We start from the raw sequence: 24,372 nt of genomic DNA on the forward strand, positions 1-24,372 counted from the left end.
TGTGTACGTGCGTATGTGAATGTGTAAGTGTGGTGCTTGTAAACATTGTCACCATCCACCAGAGACACACACCCGAGTGTCTGAACGGTGTGGGGTGGGGGCTGGACCCCACTTCACCACCCCCTCTGCCCCAAGGATTCCTGTCCAAGACATAGTGCAAATTTCAGAGACAAAGAGAGGCAGGTGGAAGTGGGGAGGGGGGGCGGACGGGGCAGGTAGGACACCAAAGACGGGGTGGGAGAGGGAAGGGGGAAATAAGGCAACAGTTAAAAACGGTCCATGTTATCAAAACCGACATCGTGTGCCCCCTGCCCCCACCCGCGGAGCCCCGGTCACGAGAAAGGGCGGAAGTCCCGCTCCTCCACCAGGCTGATGGAGGGGTTCTTGAGCTCCTCCTCCGAGCTGGCCATCTTGTAGCCCAGCTGCGCCAGCACCCGCTGGCAGGCGTTCTGGGCGAAGGCCACGATGTCGTAGGAGAGGCGGAAGCGCCACTTCTCGGCCGTGGCCGCCGAGTTTCGCACCGTGCCGTACTTGTGCTTGCCCAGGGTGGGGTCTCCCCGCGTGTTGTTCTGGATCCAGCGTGCCACGTGGCTGTCCAAGGGGATGCCCAGGAACCCGTAGATCTCCTCAGTCTTCTTCATGGGGTTCCTGGCCAGGTCCTCGTAGCGCACCAGCATGTACTTGCCCTTGAGCCACGGGGGGCGCATGAGGCCGGTGGACACGGAGTTGGAGAAGTCCTCGCACACGGTGGTCAGCTGCGTCACGTCCAGGTTGTAGGGCTTCCGCCCGGTGCCGTACCAGAGCCGCCAGAGGCGGTACGTGTCGCGGAAGGTCTCGCTGCGGGAGGCCAGGATGCCCCGGGGGTCCCGGACCAGCTGGATGACCTTGAGGTTTAGGCGAGGGTCTTCCACCAGGGCCCGCAGGTCGTTGACCTCGGGCACGCGCACCGTCTTGATGGCCACGTGGCTGCGCTCGCGGCAGGCCTCGGCGGCCACCGTCAGGTTCAGCAGGCCGCACCTGCGCACACAGTCCCCCTCCTCCAGCACCAGGTCCCCCGAGCCCGGGGCGTCGCACACCGGCCGGGAGCACAGCACGCGGCTGGCCCCGCGGCGGAAGATCCTGTCGGTGGTGTGGTTGACGGGCGGCGGCTTGATGTAGTTCTCCAGGAAGTAGAGGTCGCAGTCGTAGAGGCTCCTCAGGAGGTCCCGGCTGGCGCCCAGCATGACCCGCCGATCGGCTGGGCTCTTGCCCTGGGTGAAGCGGGGGATGAGTGTGTTCTGCACGTGGTAGAGGGGCTCAAACAGGTAGAAGACGTCCAGGTGCTGGTTGAAGAGCTGGCCCACGAAGGAGGAGCCGCTGCGCGTGGTGGCCAGGATAAGGATGTGGGTCTTGCGCGAGAGGTTATAGGCGAACGTGGGGCCCTCCTCGCACAGCCGCTCGGCCAGCCCGGCCTCCGCCAGGCCCGGGCAGGTGTGGAAGGACTTGGCCGTGAAGGTGCGGATGGCCGTGTATTGAATGGCGATGGAGGCCAGGGCAAGGAGGAGGACGGCCTTCCAGGAACATTGCATGGCTGGGCACCTTCATGGGGCTGCTTCTCCAGCATGTGAGGTCTGGGGGTCAAGGCGGGCAGCCGTCAGGGAGCAGCCAGACTTGGGTGCCCCTGACGGCCAGAGGCGGGCACCAGCTTGCTCCCTGAGAGGAGCTGGGTCTCCAGCCCTCAGGGGAGGGGCCCCAGCTCTACGGTTCAGTGCTCCCACATACACCTGAGCACTGAAAGGGCTTCTACGCTAGACTTTACCATTCTCTGGGGACTCCCGGGGGCTCTTAGGGACTGAACAAACCCATTCCTATACCCCAGGGCCTAACCTACAGAATACTGTGGGGCCTCCCATCAGAACTGAGTAGCTTAGTGGGGCCTGACCGGGCAAGACCCTAACTCCCTCAACTCCCATACCTGGGGAATGACCAGCTCCCACCCACCTCAGCCATTCCTGTTTCTCTGCCTACCCACCCCTGCTGGCATCTCCTGGGCCACCTGCATCTCTGCAACCCCTGCTGGCATCTCCTGGGCCACCTGCATCTTCTTCCACTCCCATGAAGTGGCACCCACTTCCCCGTGTGGTCCTCTTTCCTCTGTCTTCTGCCCACCCCCAGGAGGAAGAAGGGCCCATGTCACATGCTGCCCCCTGACCCAAGGCCCCGTGCAAAAAGAACCCTTGCACGCCTTGAGTGGGTGGGCTGCCAGCAACCTCTGGCCACCGGGCTGGGGAAGGGGGACAACAACATCAAGCGCTTCCTGCTCCCCCATCCAATTTACAGATGCAGCTTATTCCAGTGGAGGACTCTCAGGGCTCATGGACTCCCTCAGAGGCAGCTGGCCCAGAGCAGACAGGGTCCAGGGGCTGCTGAGAAACCCCTTCCAGGCCTCAGTGGCCTCCAGGATTTGCTCCTGGCCACTGAGGAAGAGCGTGGCCCCCAGGTGGCGCTAGTGGTAGAGAATCCGCCTGCCAATGCAGGAGACTCAAGAGACACAGGTTCAATCCCTGGGTCGGGAAGATCCCCTGGAGAAGGAAATGGCAACCCACTCCAGTATTCTTGCCTGTAGAATCCCATGGACAGAGGAGCCTGGTGGGCTACACAGTCTGTGGGGTTGCAGAGTCAGACACAACTGGCTATGCACACATCTACTGAGGAAGGGGTCCTGGTCATGGGGCACGTGAGTGAACTGGTTTAGCTGGATGAACTGGTTCCTCCAGCACCCCTCCCCCATCCAGTCCTCAAGGGCCTCCACCCTTAGGCCCTCACCCCCTTCAGCCCACAGGGTGAGCTCAGGGACCCCAGTGATTCCACAGTGGCCCTAGAGAACCCAGGCCGGGGAGAGAGAAGGAGAAGGGTGGAAGAGAAGGGGCATCTCAAGGAACGGAGGAAGTGTGGGGAATGGGAGGGCAGGGAAAGTGGGGGTGTGCTGGGGTCCCGGGGTAGGGGCCAACCTGAGCATCTGAAAGTTGCCCCCCGCACCTCCCCCAGCCAAGAGAGGCCAGCTCAGTGACCCGCCCTGGGGAAGGCAAAGGTAGGGGAGCGCTCCACCAACTCACCAAAGGGGGGCTGTTTGGCGCTGGGCAGTCCGCAGCTGCCGGATCTCCAGGCCTCGCCAGCAGTCACAGCCCGTGCAGCAGTCCTGTGGCCAGCAGACTGCAAGGAGACAGGGAGAGCAGTGGTGCTGAAGGGGCTCCCAGCGCCCCCTCCCACCTCTTCTCCCCTGTTTCGTATGCCCCACGGACAGCTCCCTAGGGCTGGGCAACACCAGCCCTGTCTGCTCTCCCAGATCTACCCACTGAGACTCAGGGCCCCAGGTAACCCAGTGCCATCTCTGAGTCCCTGAGTCCAGCCCTCTGAGTCCCAGGCAGCATCCCACCCCCTTCACCCACCTCTCCCACCCGCTACCCATACCCTATGAGAGAGTGATGCTCCAGTGGGCAGGAGGCTGGCAAGCCTGCATGCCCAGCTGAGAGTCAGTGCCCCATGTAGGGAACCACCCCAGAGAGGCACCCGTCCCAGCTACCACCCAAGAGAGATGCACAGAAATCCACTGGACATAAACACCCCCAAGCTGGCCAGCTCAGTTCAGCTCTGGTGATCGGACTGACCCAACCAGACCCAGTACCTAGTGCCCAACAACGGTACCGTCAGGGTCAAAGTTATCCCAGAAAACGGGGCCGGCTGGAGCACAGTCCAGATGGGTTCTGCACTTAAAATCCGCAGCATCCTGACCCTTTGCGATTCACCTTGTTCAGTGATTTTCCCCAATGGGGGTTAGCGGAAGTCGGGAAGAGCAAGGAGCCTCACCCCAGATCTCCAGGTAGAAACGGCAGCTCAGTGCAGGCAGCCCACCCCCTGAAGCCCGGGAGGAAGGGACAGAAAGGAAGCGAGGTTCCTCTTCCACCCACACAGAGAGAGGAGAATGACTACCTGAAACTCAAAGCACAAGTGGACCAGGGAGCATCCCTGACCTTCACGCTCTTTGCAAACCCTAAGTCAAAGCACCAAGGTCACAGCATTGTTTTGGTTAGTATCCAATGAGTATTTCCTAAGCACTAAGCGGTTTACCTACCTTGGCTCATCAGTGCTCCGCAAGAACTTTACGTGGAAGCCAGTATCGGTTCCATTTCACAGGCAAGAGAGCTGAGGCACAGATCCGGCAGGTTCCCCAGAGCCCATGCTCCCTCCCTCCAAGAAGACCTGACTTACTGCTCCTCCAGGTTACCCATGTTGGGCCTTCAGACATGCATGTAATTAATGTCCCCTGCTCATTTGTGAATCAGCGCGAGAGGCACCAGATGTTAGAAGGCGATGCTCAGATGACTTCTGAGACTTAGAGCATGCTCTTCCCTTTGCTGTCTGGTCTGGTTGAACTACTGGGCTCGTGGAGGTTGGGTGAACGCCTGTGCCTTCTGCGTATTCTTCCCACGTTCACTATTGGGCACAGTTCCCCTTGGGGGCGGGACGAGTGGGTCCTCATTTCCCAAATGAGTGCTGTCGGGTTCAACTCACTCACCCAGCTCCCCACACCAGGGAGAGAGTCTGTTTTCCTGAGAGCCCCTGCTGGAAGGTCAGGGTCCTCACTCCCATTGTTCAGATGATGAAACTAAGGCTCAGAGACTACGCCAATGGGCGTGGTAAGCAAGTAAGAAGTAGGAGAGACGCGAGTCCCTCTGGATCAGACTCTTGGGCCGGCGCTCTGGCTCTTCTACCATCAGTTTGGTGCAGAAGGAGCATGCTGAAGCTTAGGGACGGGCAGGGGGCTGGCGGCGGCTCGGGGAGGCCTGTTTTAGGTGCAAAACCCTGCTTGGTGCTTAGAGGAAGCAGTACCTTGTCACCAGATGGCAGTAAACAGGGGAAAGGCGCAGTCAGGTTCTGGGGAACCTCCAGTGTGAGCTGAGGAACGCACCCCCATCCCACACTGCCTCACCCCACGAGAGCAGAAGACGCTGTCTCCATCAGCAGGGTTGCTCGGAGGACGCACAGAGAACAGCGTCTCAGCTTTATATGTGACCCATGCAGAGTGCAGGCCAGCCCTGCCCAAGTGCCCCAAGACAAACGTGAACGTCTTTAGAGAACAGGTAGGGAAAGTCACCGATATTCGTGCAGCGTAATATTTTTAAATTATTCGGGAGTCCATACTTTAGCGGCAGTGCTGTTTCATTCGGCCATATTTCCTTTGTATTTATTCACAAGCATGTTATTATCTAGCATGAGCCAGGTACTATTCTGAGCACGATGGGTAAAATAACATGAAGGAAAGCAAGTACTTCTGGGGACTCATGATGTTTCTCCCAGTCACAGGCTCCCTTTCCAGGCATCAGCTCATCTAGCACTCACAGTAACCCTGTGGGGTCATGGTTCCATTTTACAGATAAGAAAACTGAGGTTCTACACAGATAACTTCTCCAAGCATAGAGCCAGGATTCCAGCCAGGCAGTATGCTCAAAATCCTCCTCCCTGACCTACTCCCTCTTCAGCTACATTCAGCACCCTTTGGTCCTCACCAAGACAGGAAATGGAAGCTTTAAAGAGACTTCCCTTAACTCTTAAGATTCCCGTTCCAAAAACAATTCACACAAGGTTTTCTTTAGAGATGAGCATCTTTCAAGGAGGAAACCATTTGAAGTTTCTTCCCCTCACTTCCTTGAACCACCACCCCCCCCTCCAAAAACTAAGGCCAGGATTGGAAGCTGCTGTCTTTGCCAATAAATCGGAAGGAATTCAAGCATCATTGCGATGCTATAAATCCCTTAAAAAGCAGGACTCAGATTTACAAGGTGCAATCTGGACACCCGGGAGGGGAAGATGTTGAAGGCAGGCCACCCGTTGTCACCCCTCCAACCCCCCACCCCCAAGGAGGGCAAAGCCAGGGCATGGGAACGGGAAGATGGAGGAAGTCAGGCCCTCCTAGAAATGCCCCTGTTGGCCTGCCAGCCTGGCAGAACCAGGCCCAGGGCCCGCCAAGTGTCCTTGGTATGCTGGAAGCAACTGCCCTGGAAACCAGAGGCCCTGAGGCCGGGCCCCATTGTTCCCAGGGGAGCTCTGGCCACTGCAAGGGATACCTTCAATACCCACATCCTCTAAGCCGGACCGTGGGCCCCAGAGCCCCTCTCTGGGGCTTCTTGAAGCCTCTGGCCTGGCATCCCTCCACCTCTAGTGAGTCAAAATCCAGGCAAGCCTTAGATGTGGGCATCCAGAATCTAACTTCTCTTGGGAGCCACCCACTCTCAAAGGAAAGTTCAGACTTTGGAACCAGCTACCTTCAAATTAGGGTACAGGATAGGGGTGGGAAACACCTCCACCTGGGAGAACTAGAATTCAGAGCTAAGAGCTCAAGCCATGAAACCACACCTACCTGGACCTGTCACTCAGCAGGACGCGGCCCCGGGCGACTCACTCGTTTTCTCTGAGCCTCAGTTTCCCCACCCGTAAATTAAGTATAATGTAGCAGTAGTCATCTGAACAGGCGTATAATATGGTACAGCCTTGCACTTGGGACGTTGGCTCTGGCACTAGCCCTGTGGATGACCAGATTCCCCCAGTCTCCCTGGGCCTCTGGTTTTCTCACCTAAGAAATGGGGATAATTTTAACAAGCCTTTTTTTTTAGGATTGATTACTTCGTCCAGTGTCTAGCGAGGAGGAAGTGCTCAATAAGTGTTCAGTTACCTTTATCGTCATTGATGCCTCGTGTGCTCTCTGTCTCAAGGAGGTCTCTCATAACCCATCAGCACTGACTGTGACCCTGAGGCAGACACGCTCCCTGACCGCTGTGCCCAGACCTCTGCCAGGCAAGCGTCTGCCCGGAGCCCCTGCCTTCCTGCACACTCACCGCCGCAGTGGCTTCCCTGCTGCCCTCTAGTGGCCACATCCTGCAGTGCAGCTCCTTAACGCGGCGTCTCGGCTGGGTTCAGAATTCCTGCCTGGTTGGCTGCAGTCTAATGTGAGGACGCAGGCAGGCAGGCGGCGGGGAGGCGATGTTGCAGGAGCAGCGAGGTGGGGGGATGCCACGCCCACCCGGGCTGCGGGCTCTGCTCTGTGCTCCCCTCTTCCCTCACCCACACACCATGAGGCAAGCGGCAACAGGCAGCCTCACAGCATCTGGAGGGCCTCGGCTCCCTGGTCTCCTTCCGCTCCAGCAGGGAAGGAACACCGAATGTCATAGGCTGGAGCAACTCACAGGCTCTGCATTCGCCTGGCTAGTGACCTTGGACTCACCCCCTGGCCTCTTTGTGCCTCGGTTTTTCCCTAAACCCAGTGACCCTTAAGGGCGTCCCAGGTCTGGCCATCGGAATTGTCCGATCCCGGAAGCCCTTGTACTTCATCCTCAGGGTCAGGACCACCCTCCTTGAACGATGCGGGAACCCTCCTTCGTTAGCGGGAAGGCTCCAGTCACCTTCCAAGAGGCTACCAGGGCTGGCAGCTCTGCCCCTGTCTCAGCCCGATCCGTGGCTGCCCCGGTGAGGCCCAAGAACCAAGGGACGCTGCCCTCTGACGAGTTAACCTCTGCCCCCTGCTCTGCTTAATCCGCACAACCCAATGCTGTGGTTCTTTGTCTTTTCTGGGTCACAGACCCCCTTGGAGAGACACAATCCCTCTTCCCTGAAGATCCATTCGGGCCCACAGTTTTACACACACGATCAGAAGGCTCTCAAACCTCCTAACACCCACCCATGAGCATCCCTTCTCTTCCCTAGAGACTTAACCCTTTCATTATTAACATTCTCCCCCACCCGAGCATTTTCTTTTTAACCAATTCTGTTAGAGAAGGCTCCACAGATGTTTAAGTACCAAGGTGGAACCATCATCCAAGATACATTATTAAGTAAAAAAAAAAAAAAAAAAAATTAAGTCTAGGGCCAGAAAAGACATGGGCAATAGTGTGCCACCATTTCTCATTTTTTTAAGGGAATGTATGTGAGTATATCTATACACACACACACATTTAGTTGAATCTATGCATAAACAACCACAAGAACTTGCACCGAACCAGTTAACTGTAGCTGCCAGGTGGGAGGAGCTAGGAGGCTGTTGGGAGGAAGGCACAGTTTATACTGAGCATATCGATCCAGTTTATTAACTTTGGGAAACAGAGAGAAGCCACCTCATGCAAGAACTGGAGGGACAACTGATGACAGGGTGTGGCACTGAAGCCCAGCACTGACGTCTCACTGTGCCCCCAGGGCACTGCTGGCTGGCAATCTCCACCGGCATATCCAAGGCACCGGGGTTGCACTCGCCATCTTTTGGCCAGAAAAACTGGGCTCAGTCTGCTCAGGCAGGGGACAGAAGTCACCTGGGGCTGCTGAGACAAGACAGGAGCTGAAAAAGGGGGAGACCTCCAAAGCGGGACCTGAGGCTTTGGGAAGAGCCGCTAAGGCCCAGTTGGGGAAATGAATCCCCTCCCGGTTTTCTCCTTGTTCCCTTTTCCCCTGCTTTTGTGAAGTCCGGGAAGACAGGAGAAGCAGAGGGAAAAAACCTGATCACTGTATCAGATGATAGAGCTCATCAGAATCAGGAGTCAGTATGGAGGAGCCCCGAGGCTCTGGGGTCCCTGAAACTGGAGTAAGAAGCAGAGGGGGCTGGATGGGGGAAGAGATGGACGGGGGCACAGAGTTGGCAAACAGGCCTCTGGGATGGAGCCTGCAGAAAGGAAATGCTTAATCCCTGTGTCTGCAGTAGCCAGTGATGATCTGCTCTGGAGACATCAGGGCTCATGAGAGGCAGCCAAGCCTCTCTGCTGATGGTGAAAGGTTAGTGAATGGTCATCTCTGGATGCTTGTCTTTGGAACCATGATTGTGAGAACTTACCCCCATTGGAGGTGCCTGAAGGATGTGTGTACTGGTTCCGTGGGGTCTGTGAATAAGCCATGAGGCCCAGGGACTCAAGAGATTGTGTGCAAAACACGTTTGGATTGGTGTGGATCTGGAGAGAGGACCATAGGCCTCACAGGGTTTCATGTTTGTTTAGTTAAAACATAAAACAGCAGTTTTTTCTTCCTAAGGAAAATAATGTGATGAAAATGAGGCAAGGGGAAAACAGGGGTATGAATTTCCAAAAGAACGAGGAGCCAGGTCAGTGCACAACAGCCCATGAGGTTACACAGACAGGTCAGAGTTACCTGGCAGCCAATGAGAAAAGGGAAATACTTCATTTACGTGTTTCATGGGATCTATGAGGTGAAGATTATAGCACCTGCTCAAGAGATACCCAACTATTCCTGTTACTGAATCCAACACAAGATTTATCCAGAAGGCTCTCCTCGAGAGCCCTGAGCAGGTATCACTGTCCTTAAGACCCCATACCTAGTAAGTCCAAGGACAAGTTTAGCAGGACTGTGTCCTGAAACAACCTTCAAGGTAAGCAGGATGCCCACATGTAGTTCAGCCAGTGCAGCCTTGGGAGGAGGTGATCTGATGGTGTCCAGACTCAGCCTCTGAGGTCTGGGTCAGCCCAGGGGTGACTGGAAGCCCCAGTGCTTCTTTCTCTTTGGGGTCACGCCCCCTCAATCTGAAACCCTGTGGGGTCTATGGTCCTTATCTCCAGATCCACACCAATCCAAACATGTGTTTTGCACACAATCTCTTGAGTCCCTGGGCCTCATGGCTTATCCACAGACCCCACGGAACCAGTACACACATCCTTCAGGCACCTCCAGTGGGGGCAAGTTCTCACAATCATGGTTCCAAAGACAAGCATCCAGAGATGACCATCCACTAACTTTTCACCATCAGCAGAGAGGCTTGGCTGTCTCTCATGAGCCTCGATGTCTCCAGAGCAGGTCATTCCAACATCCACATGTTTTGACCCTGGGACATGCATGGTGTTCCAAGTCTCCTTGAGACGTTACCCACAGGCGTGCGAGGAGGCAGGCTGGATGGAGGTTGGACATCCTGGCTGTGGGACCAGGCAGGGTTGGGTTGACTCCTACTGCTGATGCTTTACCCTGAGCAGAGCACTTAACCTCCATAGGCCTCAACTGTCCTTATCTATGAAATGGGAAAGATGATCACAGAATCTTTAGAATATTTGGATTGTGAGACAGAAAGCTGATGAAGCTTAGCACAGGGCTGGGCACAGAGTGGGATTCACCAACAACCCTGGGCATGATTTTGAGGGACTACTCTGCTTTCGAACTGTGGTGTTGGAGAAGACTCTTAAGAGTCTCTTAACTGCGAGGAGATCCAACCAGTCTATTCTAAAGGAAATCATCCCTGAATATTCATTAGAAGTACTGATGCTGAAGCTGAAGCTCCAATATTTGGCCACCTGCTGCAAAGAGCCAACTCATTGGAAAAGACCCTGATGCTGGGAAAGATTGAGGGCAAGAGGAAAAGGGGACGGCAGAGGATGAGATGGTTGGATGGCATCATCGACTCAATGGACATGAGTTTGAGCAAGCTCTGGGAGACAGTGAAGGACAGGGAAGCCTGGCACGCTACAGTCTCTGGGGTCGCAAAGAGACACTACCGAGCGACTGAATAACTCAAACCTACAAACAGGCAATAGTGGCCTGGAATGTTCAAAGAAATTACAGTAGCGCCACAGCCTCCGCCATGAAGCTCTCACCGCCTGTGTAGGTTGGAGACCCTTGTTGTTCAGACTGCAGAGACTACCTACAGTCCTGCCGGTCAGCGGGTCCCGACCGACCTGAGGGAAGCTTTCCCCAGCAGCAGGGAGAGTGATCGACCTCCTGCCGCATGGCCTCAGTGTGCCTGACTCCTCGCGAGGGAGGGATGAGTCAGAAGGGCCCATTCTCTGTCTTGGGCTGATCCTACCACAGCCGGGCCCGTGGTAGGCGGGCCACTCTGCACCCACACCGGACGGAAAGGCCCCGGTTTCCTGTCTGCCGCCCCCCGGCCCCCCCCCGGCCCCCCCCCCCCCCCCCCCCGCCACCAGCCAGAGTCGTCATCGGAATAGTACCCAGGCACCGCCCCCTGGATACCGGGGGCTTTAGCCCCTCCTCCCGGCTTCAAGGATGAGAAACAGCCAACAGCAGCTAAAGCGAAGGCCGCTGCTGCCCGAGGGGCTGGGAAGGGGAGCCTTCTGTCCCTGGATCCTGGAGTCTCCAGTCTCGGGCCACCTGCGTAAGGCCCAGCTAGCCCCTGGGGATACGGTGGGGAGGGCTGGGCGCCGGGGAAGCTCACCTGAGCTTTGGGGCTATTACATGGGATGGAGGAAATGCTGAAAGGTTGTTGCTGAGCCATGAAAGGCGCTGGGATTTTTGGCCTCTGAAGAAGAGGAATTCAATCCGGGGCCAGTGATGAGGCTTGATCACTCAGAGCTTTTGTGTAATAAAGTTTTATTAAAGTATATTCTGACACAGACATCAGAAGAGGGCAGAAAGAGTGCCTCCCGCCCCACTAGTCTTTAACCGGATGTTATATAGCTACTGCTGCTGCTGCTAAGTCGCTTCAGTCATGTCCGACTCTGTGCGACCCCAAAGACGGCAGCCCACCAGGCTCCCCTGTCCCTGGGATTCTCCAGGCAAGAACACTGGAGTGGGTTGCCATTTCCTTCTCCTAGCAGACTGCTAATTAGAGACAGGAAATGTCTCAGAACTCAGACTGGCACCAGGCCCCTCACCCACGACATGCATTTTGAGATAATGTTGGCACAAGGTAAGTTGTCCCGGGCCATAAAATGATTGACGTGAATCTTGAAGAAAGGCAGGTTTCCAAGCAAAGCCGTAGTCTCATTAACATAGCTTAAGAGAACATTTGCATGAGTAAAACATACTGGTTTGTCAAGTAAAACATACTGGTTCTGAGTCTTAGGCAGAACCAAGTTGAAGACAAGAGTCTAGGGTGAATACATAGCTCATTAACATAGCTTAAGAAAAACATTTCCATAAGAAAAATGCATTGGTTAGCTCAAGGTTTGAGAAAAGTTAAGTTCAGGTGGAACCAGGTGTCGTCATGGCAACACAGAATTTTAAAAGAAACCTCTTTAAACTTGTATAGAGAAGGGGAAAAAAAGTCTGACACTTGCAGTTTGTTTCCTCCTGCCACTCAAGAGAGAGATTAAAAAATGTCTGACACTTGCAGCCTGTTTCCTCCATCTGGAGACCCCTGGCCTTCCTGCCTGTCACCCTCTCAATACCCAGAGATGATCACCGGCCTCGCTCCCTTCAAGCGGGGGCTTTCCACAGGTAGTGCTGCCATCTTTCACAGACGAGGTGCATGAGGCTCAGACACGTGAGGGAGCTTGTCCAAGTGTGTGCGGCTTGTCCTTGGTGGGGGCCAGGATTCAAGCTCAGCTCTGAGGACCCCTAAGCACTGGCCCTAACCACAAAGCTGAAATCCCCAGACCACACCCAAGAGCATGGAATGGCACCAGCACCTGGAGGCTAGAGGGGACAGGCAGGGCCAAGGTGGCCACCAGGATCCCCACACACACCAGTGCCAACCTTGACCTCAGCGTTCATGCAGACCCAGAAGCGAGTTCACCCAGCAAACAGCTAGTGACCATCTCCAAGGATCAGACCCCTGCTGTGTCAGCTGGAGGGACGAGGGCTGCCGGCAGCCCTACCTGCCTGGTTCCTGGCACACCACAGATGCGTGGGTACCATCTCACCGCTTCCCGAGTGGTTCGCCCCTCCTCAGCTGAATGACAAAGAGAAGCCCATCGCAAAGATTAGAAAAAATAATGGTGCGAGCATGCAGAGGGTACAGGGCAATGTCCCACTGGACAGGCACTAACCAAAACACACTCTGCCCCCCCACTCCGGGGCCCTAGCTCTGGTTAGACAAGTAGAGGTGGGGGAGTGGGTGGTTTCATGGCCAGCAAGGCCAGAAATGCCCAAATGCCATGCAGCCAAGAGGACACCAAACAACGTCTTGATTACCACCTGGCCTGGAACGGTCTGGAATGGGGCAGAGGGTTTGGGTTCAAGGTCCAGAAGGTCCCCCTGGCCCCTAAGCCCAGAACTTACCACCAGCCCCCAGCTGGCCCCAAGGATGCCAGACAGTTCAGCCTGCCAGTTGTCTGTCTCCTGGATGAGAAGTGTTGGGGAGAGCCGCTCACGGGTACCCTGACAATCAGATGAGCACCTCTGCCCCTACGTCAACAGGGACCTCCCGAAAAAGACATGATGGCAACTGCTCATGGAGGATCCATCTCACAGGGGAGGGGCCGAGGCTCACTGAGGCTGAGCGGTGTGCTGAGAAGTGGCAGCCAAGGGGCCGGATGCAGGTTACAGGGTTCTGTGTGTGAGGTGCACACGCAGCGAAGTCCTCACCTGTCTGAGTTTCTCCCTAAAGACGTGCCTTCCTTCCCTGACCCCCTAAACCCCGTGGTCTGGACCCCAGCTATTGCCCTGACCCTGTTAAGGCACACTTAAGAGGTCAAGAGCAACGGCAGAGGCTGAGACCCAGACCTCGGATCCAGGGCAGGCTTACCCTCATAGGACTTTCCCAGGCACCCAGGGAGAGGAGAGATTACCCACCTCCCTTAAAGATCATGAACGTAACACTCAATGTCTCGGTAATGCTCCTGGTGCACTGGGCAAGGTACTCACTCCACGGCACCTTTGAAGTGTCGGCACCAGACATGTCCGTCATCTCCACCTGCCTAGAGAATCCCTGAGGGAGAGCGCCAGGCCCTCTGCCCACCCACCCATCTTGGAGTCGGGGGGGTGCCCAACTTGGGGCCCTCAGCACCCTGCAAGGACGCAGTGGGTGCTAAGCGACTCATTTTCCCCAGCAGAGACCCAGAGAAGGGGAGGACCGTGCTCTGTTCTCTGTCCCAGAGGAAGAGATGAGCGTTTGCGACAATTCCCAGCCCACGGCCTTCCAGCTCTAATCAAGGAGCAAACACCAAGAGAGAATCTCTAAACATTTAGAAAACGCGGGAACTCTGTGCCCCACGCGGTACCGTGGGGATTTATAAAGAACAAATCATGCCTGACAAACTTGATAGCTTTCTTGATAGAATTACAAGACTGGTAGATGAAGGAAATGCAAGCAGGGTAATATATCTTGATTTTTAGCAAAGCATTTGATTCAGCGCCTCAAGTAATCTTACGAAATTAATTCAAACAGACTTGGCCCTAAGCACTTGTCATGGGGCTAAAAGCAAGAAGGGGCAGGTCCCAAGGGTCCCAGGTAAAGGAGGCAAGCCCAGGGGGAAGGAGCTGAGGGACAGAGTCTGGGAGAGAAGGCAGGGCTGCCAAGACCCAGCTCTGTTGGGTCAGATCTTACTAACATCTTCATTAACGATCCTGAGAGAGGGAGTAAACAGTCCGTTAATGAAATTTGCAGAGGGTATTAAATTGGAAGGTGTTGTGAACACCAATGAGGATGGCAAAGCGGTCCAGAGACCTGGGGGAAAAACCTAAGCAGGAAACTCAGCATGGAGAGGCATTGGGGGCGGGGGGATTCTGGGGCCACCTGGGTGCCAGGGAAGAGGGAAGGACATCCCCAGGGCGGGGGTGGGGCTGGGGCAGCCAAGGCCAGCTCGAGTGATGGCTTTGACTGGCAAAGCCCAAGGATCTCAGTTTTCCCATCTGTAAAACAGAAGGAAGAGCAAGCAGGCGTGGAGGATGAGCCATAGCTCTGAGAGCTGGTACTGATGCAGGGACTGCCTTTTAGGGAGCTCGGAGTGGACGCCCTCCTTATGGGAGGGAAGGAGGGGGACGGTGACCAGTGACGTGGAGAGGAGGAGGGGTTGTCTGCAGGCCAGGGAGGGGACAGCAGCAACTGAAAGACGGACCCATGAGGGAGACTGGCTGGGCCATCACTAGAGCCGAGTGGCCTCGAGCCACTGCCCAGACACTGCAGAGGCATGGGTTGCTGGGGTAAGCAGATGTGGGCAGGCGCCCATCTCCCAGCCTGCTGGGCTGGAGCCCAGAGCCAATCCAGACTTGTAGGGCGCGCTGGGCACACTTGAGCGGCAGAGGTTCTAACCTGCAGGGATGAGGAGGCCAGCATCATTATCTTTCTAGAGAGTTCCTGATTCTTCTTCAGTGGATCACCAGGAGATGCTTCTCCAGCCAGGTGAACCCACCTCTCCGCGATCCGGGAAGGTCGCCCCTGCTCCAGTCCCCTCTCTTGGTCTTCAGAGCTCCAGGGGGCCGAAGCAGGACGCTGCCCGGCCATCTGGACTTGGGAGGATGTGTTCCCGCAAGCCTCCCAGGCAGGTGGGGTCTGAACAGGAGCCAGGACTCCCAAGCACGGTGCTCGGGCCCTCAGCCACCTAAATATGTGCTCCGTGGGAGGAAGAAAGGGATGGCTGGTTCCCAGCTGGGGGTGTATCCGTGCTTGCTGGGGAGGCTCTTACAGGAAGCAGGCGGCCAGCCCCGCCAGATGTCAAGACCACCTTGCCAGATGTCAAGACCACCTTGCCCAACGCAGAGGGGTGGATCCAGGTGAATGCACCGCCAGGGGGAGCGCCCTTCCAACACCTTGAATTAATGGCGCTCACTGAACACTCACTATGGCCGTGTTCTCAGTGTGTGCCTCGGATTAACGCATTTGACCTTCACAACAGCCCTATGAGGCGGGTGAAGAGCTCTTACTTTCCCATTTCGCAGAGGAGGAGACTGAGGCATACACTGGTGGCCATGAGCCCTAGCACCTAGTCAGAAAGCCCGTGGGAGAAGCAGAACCTGCCAAGAGCCACAGAAGGAGCTGAGCAGCTCCCAGGGTGGGAGGGGTAACCCCAGTGGATGGGGAGAGGCAGCCCCTCCCACAGGGACCCCAGAGCCTTGCCCCGTCGCTCCCTGTTCCCCATGAAGGGAGCTGGTCCAACTCCAGCCACACTTGTGGAGCCTGGATTTTTACTATATGTTTCCCTTCTCCCCCACCACCACCGCGATGAACAAGTCTGTTTCCATGGAAACCATACCGTGACTCAGGGCTTCGGGACCTTCTCTGAACCAGATTATGAATATCAAATGCTCTCTCCCCGCACCAATGCAGAGTGAGTTGGAAAAGTAAAGAGAGACCCACAGTGGGCAAGGGAAGGAGACAGGGATGTGGGGAAGGGGAACTTCGGCGGGGCTGGGGGGTGGGCGGAAGGAGGTTCAAGCCTCTCCCCGGCCAGTGAGAGCATGGCATCTGGGCCCCCTGCAGACTCAGCGGAGCACAGATGCACACCTCCTGCGTGTACATGTGGCCGGTACACTCACACCCCTGCATCAGCCCCCTCAGTGCCGCTCCTCGGGAACTAGGGCCCTAGAAGAACACATCCCTTCGAGTGGGGACCTGCCCCTGGCAAAGGTGACCACGCAGGAGGGAAGCTTGTCGGCAAGAGGAGCTTGACTTCAGATGCTGAAGAGGAACCCTCCAGCCAAAAACATGGCAATACTCAGCAAAGAGGGAAATTTGGAATTTTAAGGGGAAAATGTGCTTCCGCTTTGCGATGAGGTCGTGTGTTAACGGTACGTGCCAGGAAGGAGGTGGGACTAGGATTTCAAAGCCTCAGCAGGGTTGGGGGCAACCCCCACCACCCTGGCCTAGCCCCTCACCTGCCAACATCAGGACAGCAGCAGGGGAATGAAAGTTTGCAGTGCCAGGCTTCAGGGCCTCCCTCAGGGGGCCAAGGCCCCAGGGCAAATCCACCCCCTCCAAGCCCCAGCAGCTCCCGGAGGATCCAGGAAGGAGGAGGGGGGGGTGGGGGGGAGAATAGATTGGAGGCTTGATGCCTCCCTGGCGAATCCAATGTGTGAGTCATGACGGTGAGAGGGCTTGGAGAGAGAAACAGGGCCATGGTGCTGCCCCTAAGTGTCCCCAGCTGCTGAGGGCCGGGGCCTGGGGACTGCCCATTTAAGTGAGGTCTCTGCCTGTGGCAGCCAGCCCCACCTCAAGGGGTAGAGGAACTCCAGAAGCAGGCACCTGGTACCTCGGGCCCCCTCCTGCTTGCCTCTTACACCACGGCTCCTCTGGCTGGCCAGAGCAGCTACCCTCCCAGTCAGGGTCCCGCCTTCCGCCCCCAACCCCCGGTCCCCTCTGCCTCCAGGCCTTATCTACCCTCTGGACATCCACCTCCCTACCCCCTGCCTCAACTCTCTGTCAAAAGTCTAAGCCCGTTCTCTGGCGCCTGGACTCCCTAGATGCCTCCAGCTTCGGAGCAGTGTTTAAGTCCATCAGGAGAAAAGCCGCACCAGAGGTGAGGAGCGGTAACCCTGGGAGGGGCGGGCGCAGGATGGGGGCGGCGGGGGGAGGGTACCCTGTGGCATCGCAAATCAGGCCAAGGTGCCACCTGAGGGCTACCATTAGGTCTTACCTTTTAACCCCTAGCTTCCCGGCCAGGGCCACTCTGGGTTCCCAGAGCCTGGGAGGGGCTGCTCTCCAGGAGGGGAAGAGCAGGCGGGTGGTTCTGGCTTCCGTGGGAGGTCTGCACCTTCCAGCAGCCCCTGTCCCCCCTCCCCCTCCAAGACCAGTTCATCGCAGAGTGGTGGGTGCGGGTGCGGGGCACAGGCTGGGGGCAGGAAGCAGACGACAGCCCCAGTCTCCGCGTGCAGCGTGGTTTTGGAAAGTTGGTGCAGCCGTGGGGACCCCAGGGTCTGCAGGGGTCTCAACAGCCCCGAGCCCGGCAGGCTATGGGACGCCGAGTCTCAGGCAGCCCCCGAGTGCGCTCCGCAGCGGAGGGGATCGGGCGCCTCGGGGCCGCCGCGCGACTCAAGTTTGCTGCCCTCCCCGAACGGGGGCGGGGAGGGCCAGGGCGATCGCGGCGTTCACCCGCCGCCGGCCCCGGAAAGCCCCTTCCTGCACCCGACAAGCTGCGGTCCTCCCCCCGCCCCGCACCGCCCGTAGCGACAGTCCCCGAGCGGAGGGGCGTCTCCCACCGCGCCCGCGCCCCTCCCGGCTGCTGCGGCGAGAGTCCGCTCCCTCCCGCCCCGGGGTCCGCCGGGCCCGGCCGGTACCTGGTCGGGGGCGCGCCGGGAGCCCCTGCAGCGCCCAGCGCCGGCTCCATCCTCGGGTCTGGAGTCAGGCTCGCCGGGGACCGGCGGGCGGCGGCGGGTGCGGCGGCATCCTCCGCCTCCCGCGCCCTCCTCCTCGGCCTCCCTCCTCCTGCCTCTTCCACCGCCTCCGCGCGCCCCTCACGGGCCCCTCTTCATGGCCCGGGGGCGCGAGCCCAGGACCGCTCGGCCAGCTGAGAGCGTTCTCCGGGTCGGGGTACCGGATCGGGGACCGGAGCGCGAGAGCCCTGGGGGCGCCGGGCCGGGGGACGGAGGCCGGGACCGAGAGCGCGGCAGCCCGGGGCGCCGAAGCCTCGCCGAGCGCCAGCCGCCCTGCGTCCCGAGCCCTGGGCAGCAGCGGCGGCGGCTACGGCGCCGAGCGAGCGGCGGGCGCTGCGGTCCGGGCTCCACCCCCCCAAAGCCGCCCGCCCCTCGGCGGCCGCCCGCCCCCTGCTCTTCCCCACCCCGCCAGCGCGCGCCCTCGCGCTCCCCGAGCCGCCCTGCCGGCTCCGGCTCCCCGCGCTGCTCCGGCCACCAGCCCTCTGGACACCCCTGTTCTCAGGCCGGTTCCTGTGCCAACCCATCCAAACCCGGGGGGAGCCACACCCACAACCCGGGTTTTGGGAGCCCGGCAAGCGAAGGCGCACCACTTTCTGTACACACCCCTACCCCGCCCCCGGTGTGGGGGGGGGCGGGGGGAGGTTGGAGAGCGCTCACCGAGGGCCTTCTGCCTGAATGCCCCTCCACCTCCAGAAGTTCGCCTGCAGCCCCCAGCCTGGCCCCGAGACCCCAGAACCCAAAACAGGAGCCTTTTGGTATCTTTTGGTACCAATACCCCAGCACACACCCCTAAGTCACGGCCCTCCACCCCCGTTATTTCTCAGATGTGGAAATGAATCGTTTAGCCCTGCTCCGTTGGTACCTCTTGGGCGGGGTCCACAGGCTGTTTGGGGTGCGGGGCAGGCATTAAGGTGCATTTGCTGGCGGACCCTCTTCCAGGCCAGCCCTCCACCCCGGCCCCACCCGTCCTACCAGCCAGATGCTGGGGCTCCTAGGTGGAAATCTGGAGCTACTGCCCCCCCTTATGTAGGGAGACCCGCCAGCAGAGCCCAGAGCCCACAGGCTAAGCACTTTGGCCTCTCATTCTTTGCACAAATATTGACTGAGCATCTCTCAAAGGCCGTGTCTGCATGGGCACCAGGGACTCGCTGGTGACGAGACAGATGGACCCCTGGCCTCTCAGAGTGAAGTGTAGGAGAAGCAAGGTAAATAGGCAGAGAGTACCTGGGAGCAGTGGCCCCTGGGCTGGAGGGGACAGCAGGGAAGCACGGCTTTGACTGCGCAAGGGCTGGCCACCATGGGGGCCTGTGTCCTCATCTGGCCAATCCCCTGTCACTCCTCAGCTTCTGACCAGTTTCCGTCTGAGGCCAGGAAAGGCCGTCAGCTTCTATCTCCACCCATCTCTGAAACTCTGATTTCCAGTTATAGCCAGAGAGTCATGGGGGACTTGAAAACTTCAGGCACCCCAGGGAAGCCTTCTCACCCAACCACAGACAGTACGGTTGAGTGGTTAGCACGGGAGCCCCTGGGCCACAGTCTGCAGAGTATGTGCATGAAGGATGCAACTCTTTGCACCTCAGTTTCCTCCCCTAAAAGAAGGAGATAGCAGTCCTCACCTCTCGGGGCTGCTGTACAACACTAGATGGTAAAAATGTATGCAAAGCACTCAGCCCATGCCAAGCGCTTAATAACTGCACAGTGCTGTTACTGCTACTGGCAGGTTGGGGTTCAGGGTAGCCAGAAATGAACATTAAACTCAGTCACCCAGAGAAGGATGCGGCCTCTGCGCTTCTCTAAGGGCCTCCATGTTCGGATCACTGAGACCCTCTCTCCTCCAGAGCCAGATGGTATGAAAGCCTCTGCCCCCCAGGGGCCCACCAAAACCAAACAGTCATTTATCTTGGTCACAACTGCAAATTCGTAATGAGATAAACTCCCCCACCACCACTGGTGGCCAGTCTGGCCGTGGATCCCCATCAGGCCATCGTGATCCGATGTTATCCATGGTCCTCTTCCAGTGGGTTCTTCAGCTGCGGCGGCCTCAGCGTGGCCCGCCCTCCTCCCACCACAGCCAGGATGGTAGCCCCAAGCCTCCATCTCCACCTCAAGCTGATCAGACCTGTTTCCCTACGTGCTCCCCCAAGGAGTGGCAGTGCTCTGGGATGCCCAGTGGGAGTGCTGACCTACCAGGAGCAAGGACTTCCGTGTTTCAAAACCCCGTTCATCCCTCTAGAAAACCAGTTTCCAAGAGGCCAGAGCTGAGCCATCAGAACCTTCCCTTTCACCCAGAGCTAATCCGTCCCCACCGTCTTCAGCCTGACAGGAATAGTCGGGGGCTTAGAGAACACCTCCTCTATCTCGCCCTCTCAGATCCAGCGCCTCATTTTTCAAATTCTAGTGTGTTTCGAGTGGAGAGGAAGGAAATGTACCTCTGGCCGACATGAAAAGATTGGTGGGGTTGTAATGGAAAGACGGAGTGGAATTCGGAATTTTTTTTTTTTTTTTAAGACTAAACTCTAAAAATAGACAAAAGACCTGGTCTCAGGAACACCGGGATTCTGTTTCATTTCCTGGAATCTCCCAGTTGACAAGCATGAGTGTTTTGTGAGAGCCTACTGTGTGTGCGGCATTGTGGCAGATGCTACAGGGGAAGAGAGGAGGGAGAAAACAGGCCTTTGCTCAGGGCATTTGGATCCCAACGGAGGAGCCAAAAGCAGTTGCTACAAATGTGACTTGAGTGCAAAACGTAGCTTTGGAAGTCGGAGGAAGATGGAGCCTCGGAGGGCCATTCAGGGAGGGCTTCCTGGAGGAAGAGGCCATTGAGCTGAGGCTTGAGGGATGGATAGGGTGTAAAAAAAAGGCAAAAGAGCAGGAGAGGCTGTGAGAGGCAGCAGCGGCTTGCTGGGTGGAGCTCATTTGTGGAATAATATAGGAGGATTAACATTAATGACTAACAATCAAGGTCTTCCCTGTGCCGGGCACAGTATTATTTACTTTGTGTGGATTAGTTCGTTTCATCCTCAGAACAACTCTGTGAAGGAGGTGAGCGCGTTCCCATTTCAGAGATGAGGAAACTGAGAGCCAAACAGGTTAAACGGCTTGCCCAGGTGTGCAGAGCTGGTAAGCAGCAGAGCCAGCGTTTGAGCAAGCAGGCTGGTTGGTTCTACCTGCGAACCTTTCAGCGGCCCCACCACTGCCAGCCTGACTCTAGGGAGGGTGCCTACAGGGAGGAATGGCAGGTTGAATGGGCTGGAAAGGATGGTGGCAGGGGTTGGGGCCTTCAGAAGCCCCCAGACACAGGGGCTTCCTGAAATGGAGCCCCCAGACCTTCCCAGGGAACTCTAAAATGAGTTCTCCCTTCAGAGCGCAGGTCCCCGGGGTTTGGGGAAATTGCTTAAGGGATCTGGGGGCTCAAGATTTCAGCTTTTTAATATCCCTCACTGTCCAGGCGGTGGCAGTCTGTGCCACCCACCTGGTTATTTCAGTCTGTTCGGAGAGATTGATGGCCCAGGCTCTGATTTAAGATCTGCGGCAGGGATCCTCAATTTGCCCTGTCTCACAGGGACGCTGACAAGGCAGCGAGGGCGTGGAAGACGACTCCTGGCTGGCCCCGGACTTCAGGCCTGAGAGCCTGAAGCACCTGTAGAGAAAGTTCCAACCTGAAAAGCCTGGGCAGAGGCGGCAAGGCCCCATGGACCCGTCCTCTGGAGCCTCAGTTTCCCCATGGGTGATGCGAAGGAGGAGGCCCATTGGATGATAAGAGTTGGAAGAGGCCTCAGAGGCGAACCAAACCGACTCCCTCATTTCACAGATCAGCAAACTGAGGCCCAGAGAGCTTAATCAACTTAGCCGAGGCCACATAGGAAGTGAGTTGGAGTGAGTGGGTCTCCAGCTCTTGGAAGGAAAGGTCTCTTAGCTATCTCTTTTCCCCCAATTCTGCCCTGTCCTAGATGAAGTCTTATTCTCGATGAATTCCTCTTCTAGATGAATCAAAGGACCTCAACTTCTCTGTGGTTGAAATAAGACAAATATTTGAGGACCTTACCTGGAACCTTAGCTTCCTTAGGAATACGTGACCCCATTTCTTTCTCATAAGAACCCCGTGGGTCACCAGGCCCACAGGTCACCAGGCCCACTACCAGGCCTCATGAGATTCTAGATTCAGAATGTATCATTTTGGCCAAAACTTATTCCTGTTCTTTCCCTTTCCTGCCCTGTCAGATCCTTAAGCTGAAGCCTCTTGAAAGGTCGCCCTACTGTCCCACCTAAAGGGTCTCTGAACCTCTCAAAGGGAATTTGTGTGGCTCCCAGACCAGCTTGACCACTGCGGTCACCACTGACCATCTGTCTTGTCTGCTCCTGCTCTAGAACCTGCCAAAGGCCATGAGGCTACTTGAAGTGCCCCCACCACGTACCATGTCTGCCCGATTTTGACCTTTGCAGGGAAGCTAATGGCCAAGCCAAGAGGTGACTCCTAATGCTCCCAGAGCCCGTCCTTGGGCTGCTGGAGCCAGAAGAGCAGCCTCTTCCCCAGCACAGGGGTCCTAGGTAGGTCCCCAGGACCCTGAGACATAACAACTTGCACCCTAAGTTTCCCAAAACTTCTCTGCGAAGAGCTTGTCCTGCTGGTGGCTGCAACCTCTAACCCCGGGCCTCAAATGCCAGCCAAGGGGCCAGGGAGGAGCCCTGTTCCCTCCTGACTCCTCCTCCTCTTGAACCTATTCCCAACAGACAGTCCCTCTCCTCCAGTTACAGAAGTAAATCAGGGGATGCCAACATATCTTAGTGGAGGCAGGAAACAGGGGAACTAAGCGATTTATTTCTGGGAGGTAGCCAAGCCGCAACACACCTGCTACCAGGACCAACCCAGGCACCCCAGGGCTCCACCCCTGCTGGGCCTGCTGGGCGGAAGGCAGGAGGGGTCTGTCTCGATCCTCCGCTGACTGATTCAGGCCGTATCCCAGCCTGCAGGCTCCGTCTTCCTTCCTCTGGCCTCACTCAGTCCAGCCCAGATCTTGCCAAGGCAAGTGTCACCCGATTCCCCCCCGCCCCAGTTTCTGGGAGGAAGGAAGAGGTCACAGAAGGCCAGATGGCCACTTCCTTCTGGAGGAGCTGCCTCTGAGGAAGAGGTCAGTGCAGAAGTCGACCTGCCCTGAGCCTCTCTGCAGCCATTGCCGCACTCATCCTGGAGGCCCAGACTGAGGATAGACGAGGGTGCGCTCTTGGGATCCAGTGTCTCCCAAGAGCTTCCTTGCTGGTGGGGTGGAGAGGGGCCCCCGTCGTAGTCTGTGGTCACCTGGAGAGGGCCTCCACCTCTGGCTCCCCACCCAGGGAAGACCCCAGGACAGACCCCAGGACCCCCAGTCACAGAAACCTGGGGGAGACGGACAGACTGACCAAAGGCAAACAAGGCCTGAGGTGGGCTGCATCCGCACGTCTGATAGGAAAACAAGAGTACAGTGAACAGGTCCTGGGGTGGGAGAGGTGATGGGCACTGGGAGTGGATGGTGCAGGGTGGTGGGCTGCAGCAAAATCCCGCATCCCGGGTCATGCCCAGGCCTCCATGTTACCATGGCCAGAGAGGCTGGCCCAGATGAGGCGGGCCCCTGGCGGGGCTGGCCTTGCGCCTCAGCTCTTGCCTACAGAAGCCTCAGTCCCTGGGTGGGGCAGTTCAGACCAGGGTGTAAGGTCCAGCTCGGAACCAGGCCAGGGACAGGTGCAGAGGCCCAAGCTCTGAGAGGCAGGTGCCCAAGCTGGCAGGATTAGGGAGGGAGGGGCAGTGTCTGGGCCCAGGAGGTAAGTAAGGGCATATCCTGGTACTATGGGAGACCACCAGGTGAGCTAGCCCCAACTCTGGGGACATAGGTTACCTCGAACAGCCAGGAAAGGCCAGTCTGATCTCTTGAAGCAGAAAGGAGCCAAGCCCTAAGAAAGCCTGGGATTTCCATCTGGTAAGCCCTTCCCCTACTCCCCAGGCCCCCACCCCCTCACCTGCCTCCTGGCCAGCTCCTGCCCTCTGCCTCTCACTCCTCACAGGCCCCCACTTCCTCTTGCTCAGGAGGACTCACCTCACGTTAGCCCCCGAGGCTCACTTCCCCAGCCCTGGCTGGTGCTGAGAAGGTCACATTCTCTGCTGGCGTATGGTGACAAGCAGGGCAAAGGTGGGCCCCACACTGCATCTCACAGGTGGGCATTGGAGGGTGTAGACACGTAGATGCCAGGAGATCAATGCTGGGGCTGTCCTGAGGCCTCACCTCCCAGGAATTTTGGAGAAGCTCAGCAGGGGTGCAGCTTCACCTTTCATGCCAGGATGCAGAAGTCTCCGTCTGGGAAGGTCTGACCCTGAGGCAACCATGAGGCCTGCCCTCC

General features: G+C 57.4%; 1 protein-coding gene across 1 annotated transcript; it reads right to left on the reverse strand.

The window, feature by feature from the left end:
• Window positions 1-332: 332 nt before the first annotated feature.
• CHST1 (carbohydrate sulfotransferase 1) lies at window positions 333-1,568 on the reverse strand. The gene has a single exon (XM_068989374.1). The coding sequence runs from the start codon at window positions 1,566-1,568 to the stop codon at window positions 333-335; it is 1,236 nt and encodes a 411-aa protein (XP_068845475.1).
• Window positions 1,569-24,372: the final 22,804 nt, after the last annotated feature.

Source organism: Capricornis sumatraensis, chromosome 16 (genome assembly GCF_032405125.1).
Source record: "Capricornis sumatraensis isolate serow.1 chromosome 16, serow.2, whole genome shotgun sequence".
Taxonomy (NCBI): domain Eukaryota; kingdom Metazoa; phylum Chordata; class Mammalia; order Artiodactyla; family Bovidae; genus Capricornis; species Capricornis sumatraensis.

What these genes read in the sequence shown, in the direction of transcription:
- CHST1 (XM_068989374.1), bottom strand. Translation starts at nt 1,568, where the DNA reads ATGCAATGTTCCTGGAAGGCCGTCCTCCTCCTTGCCCTGGCCTCCATC.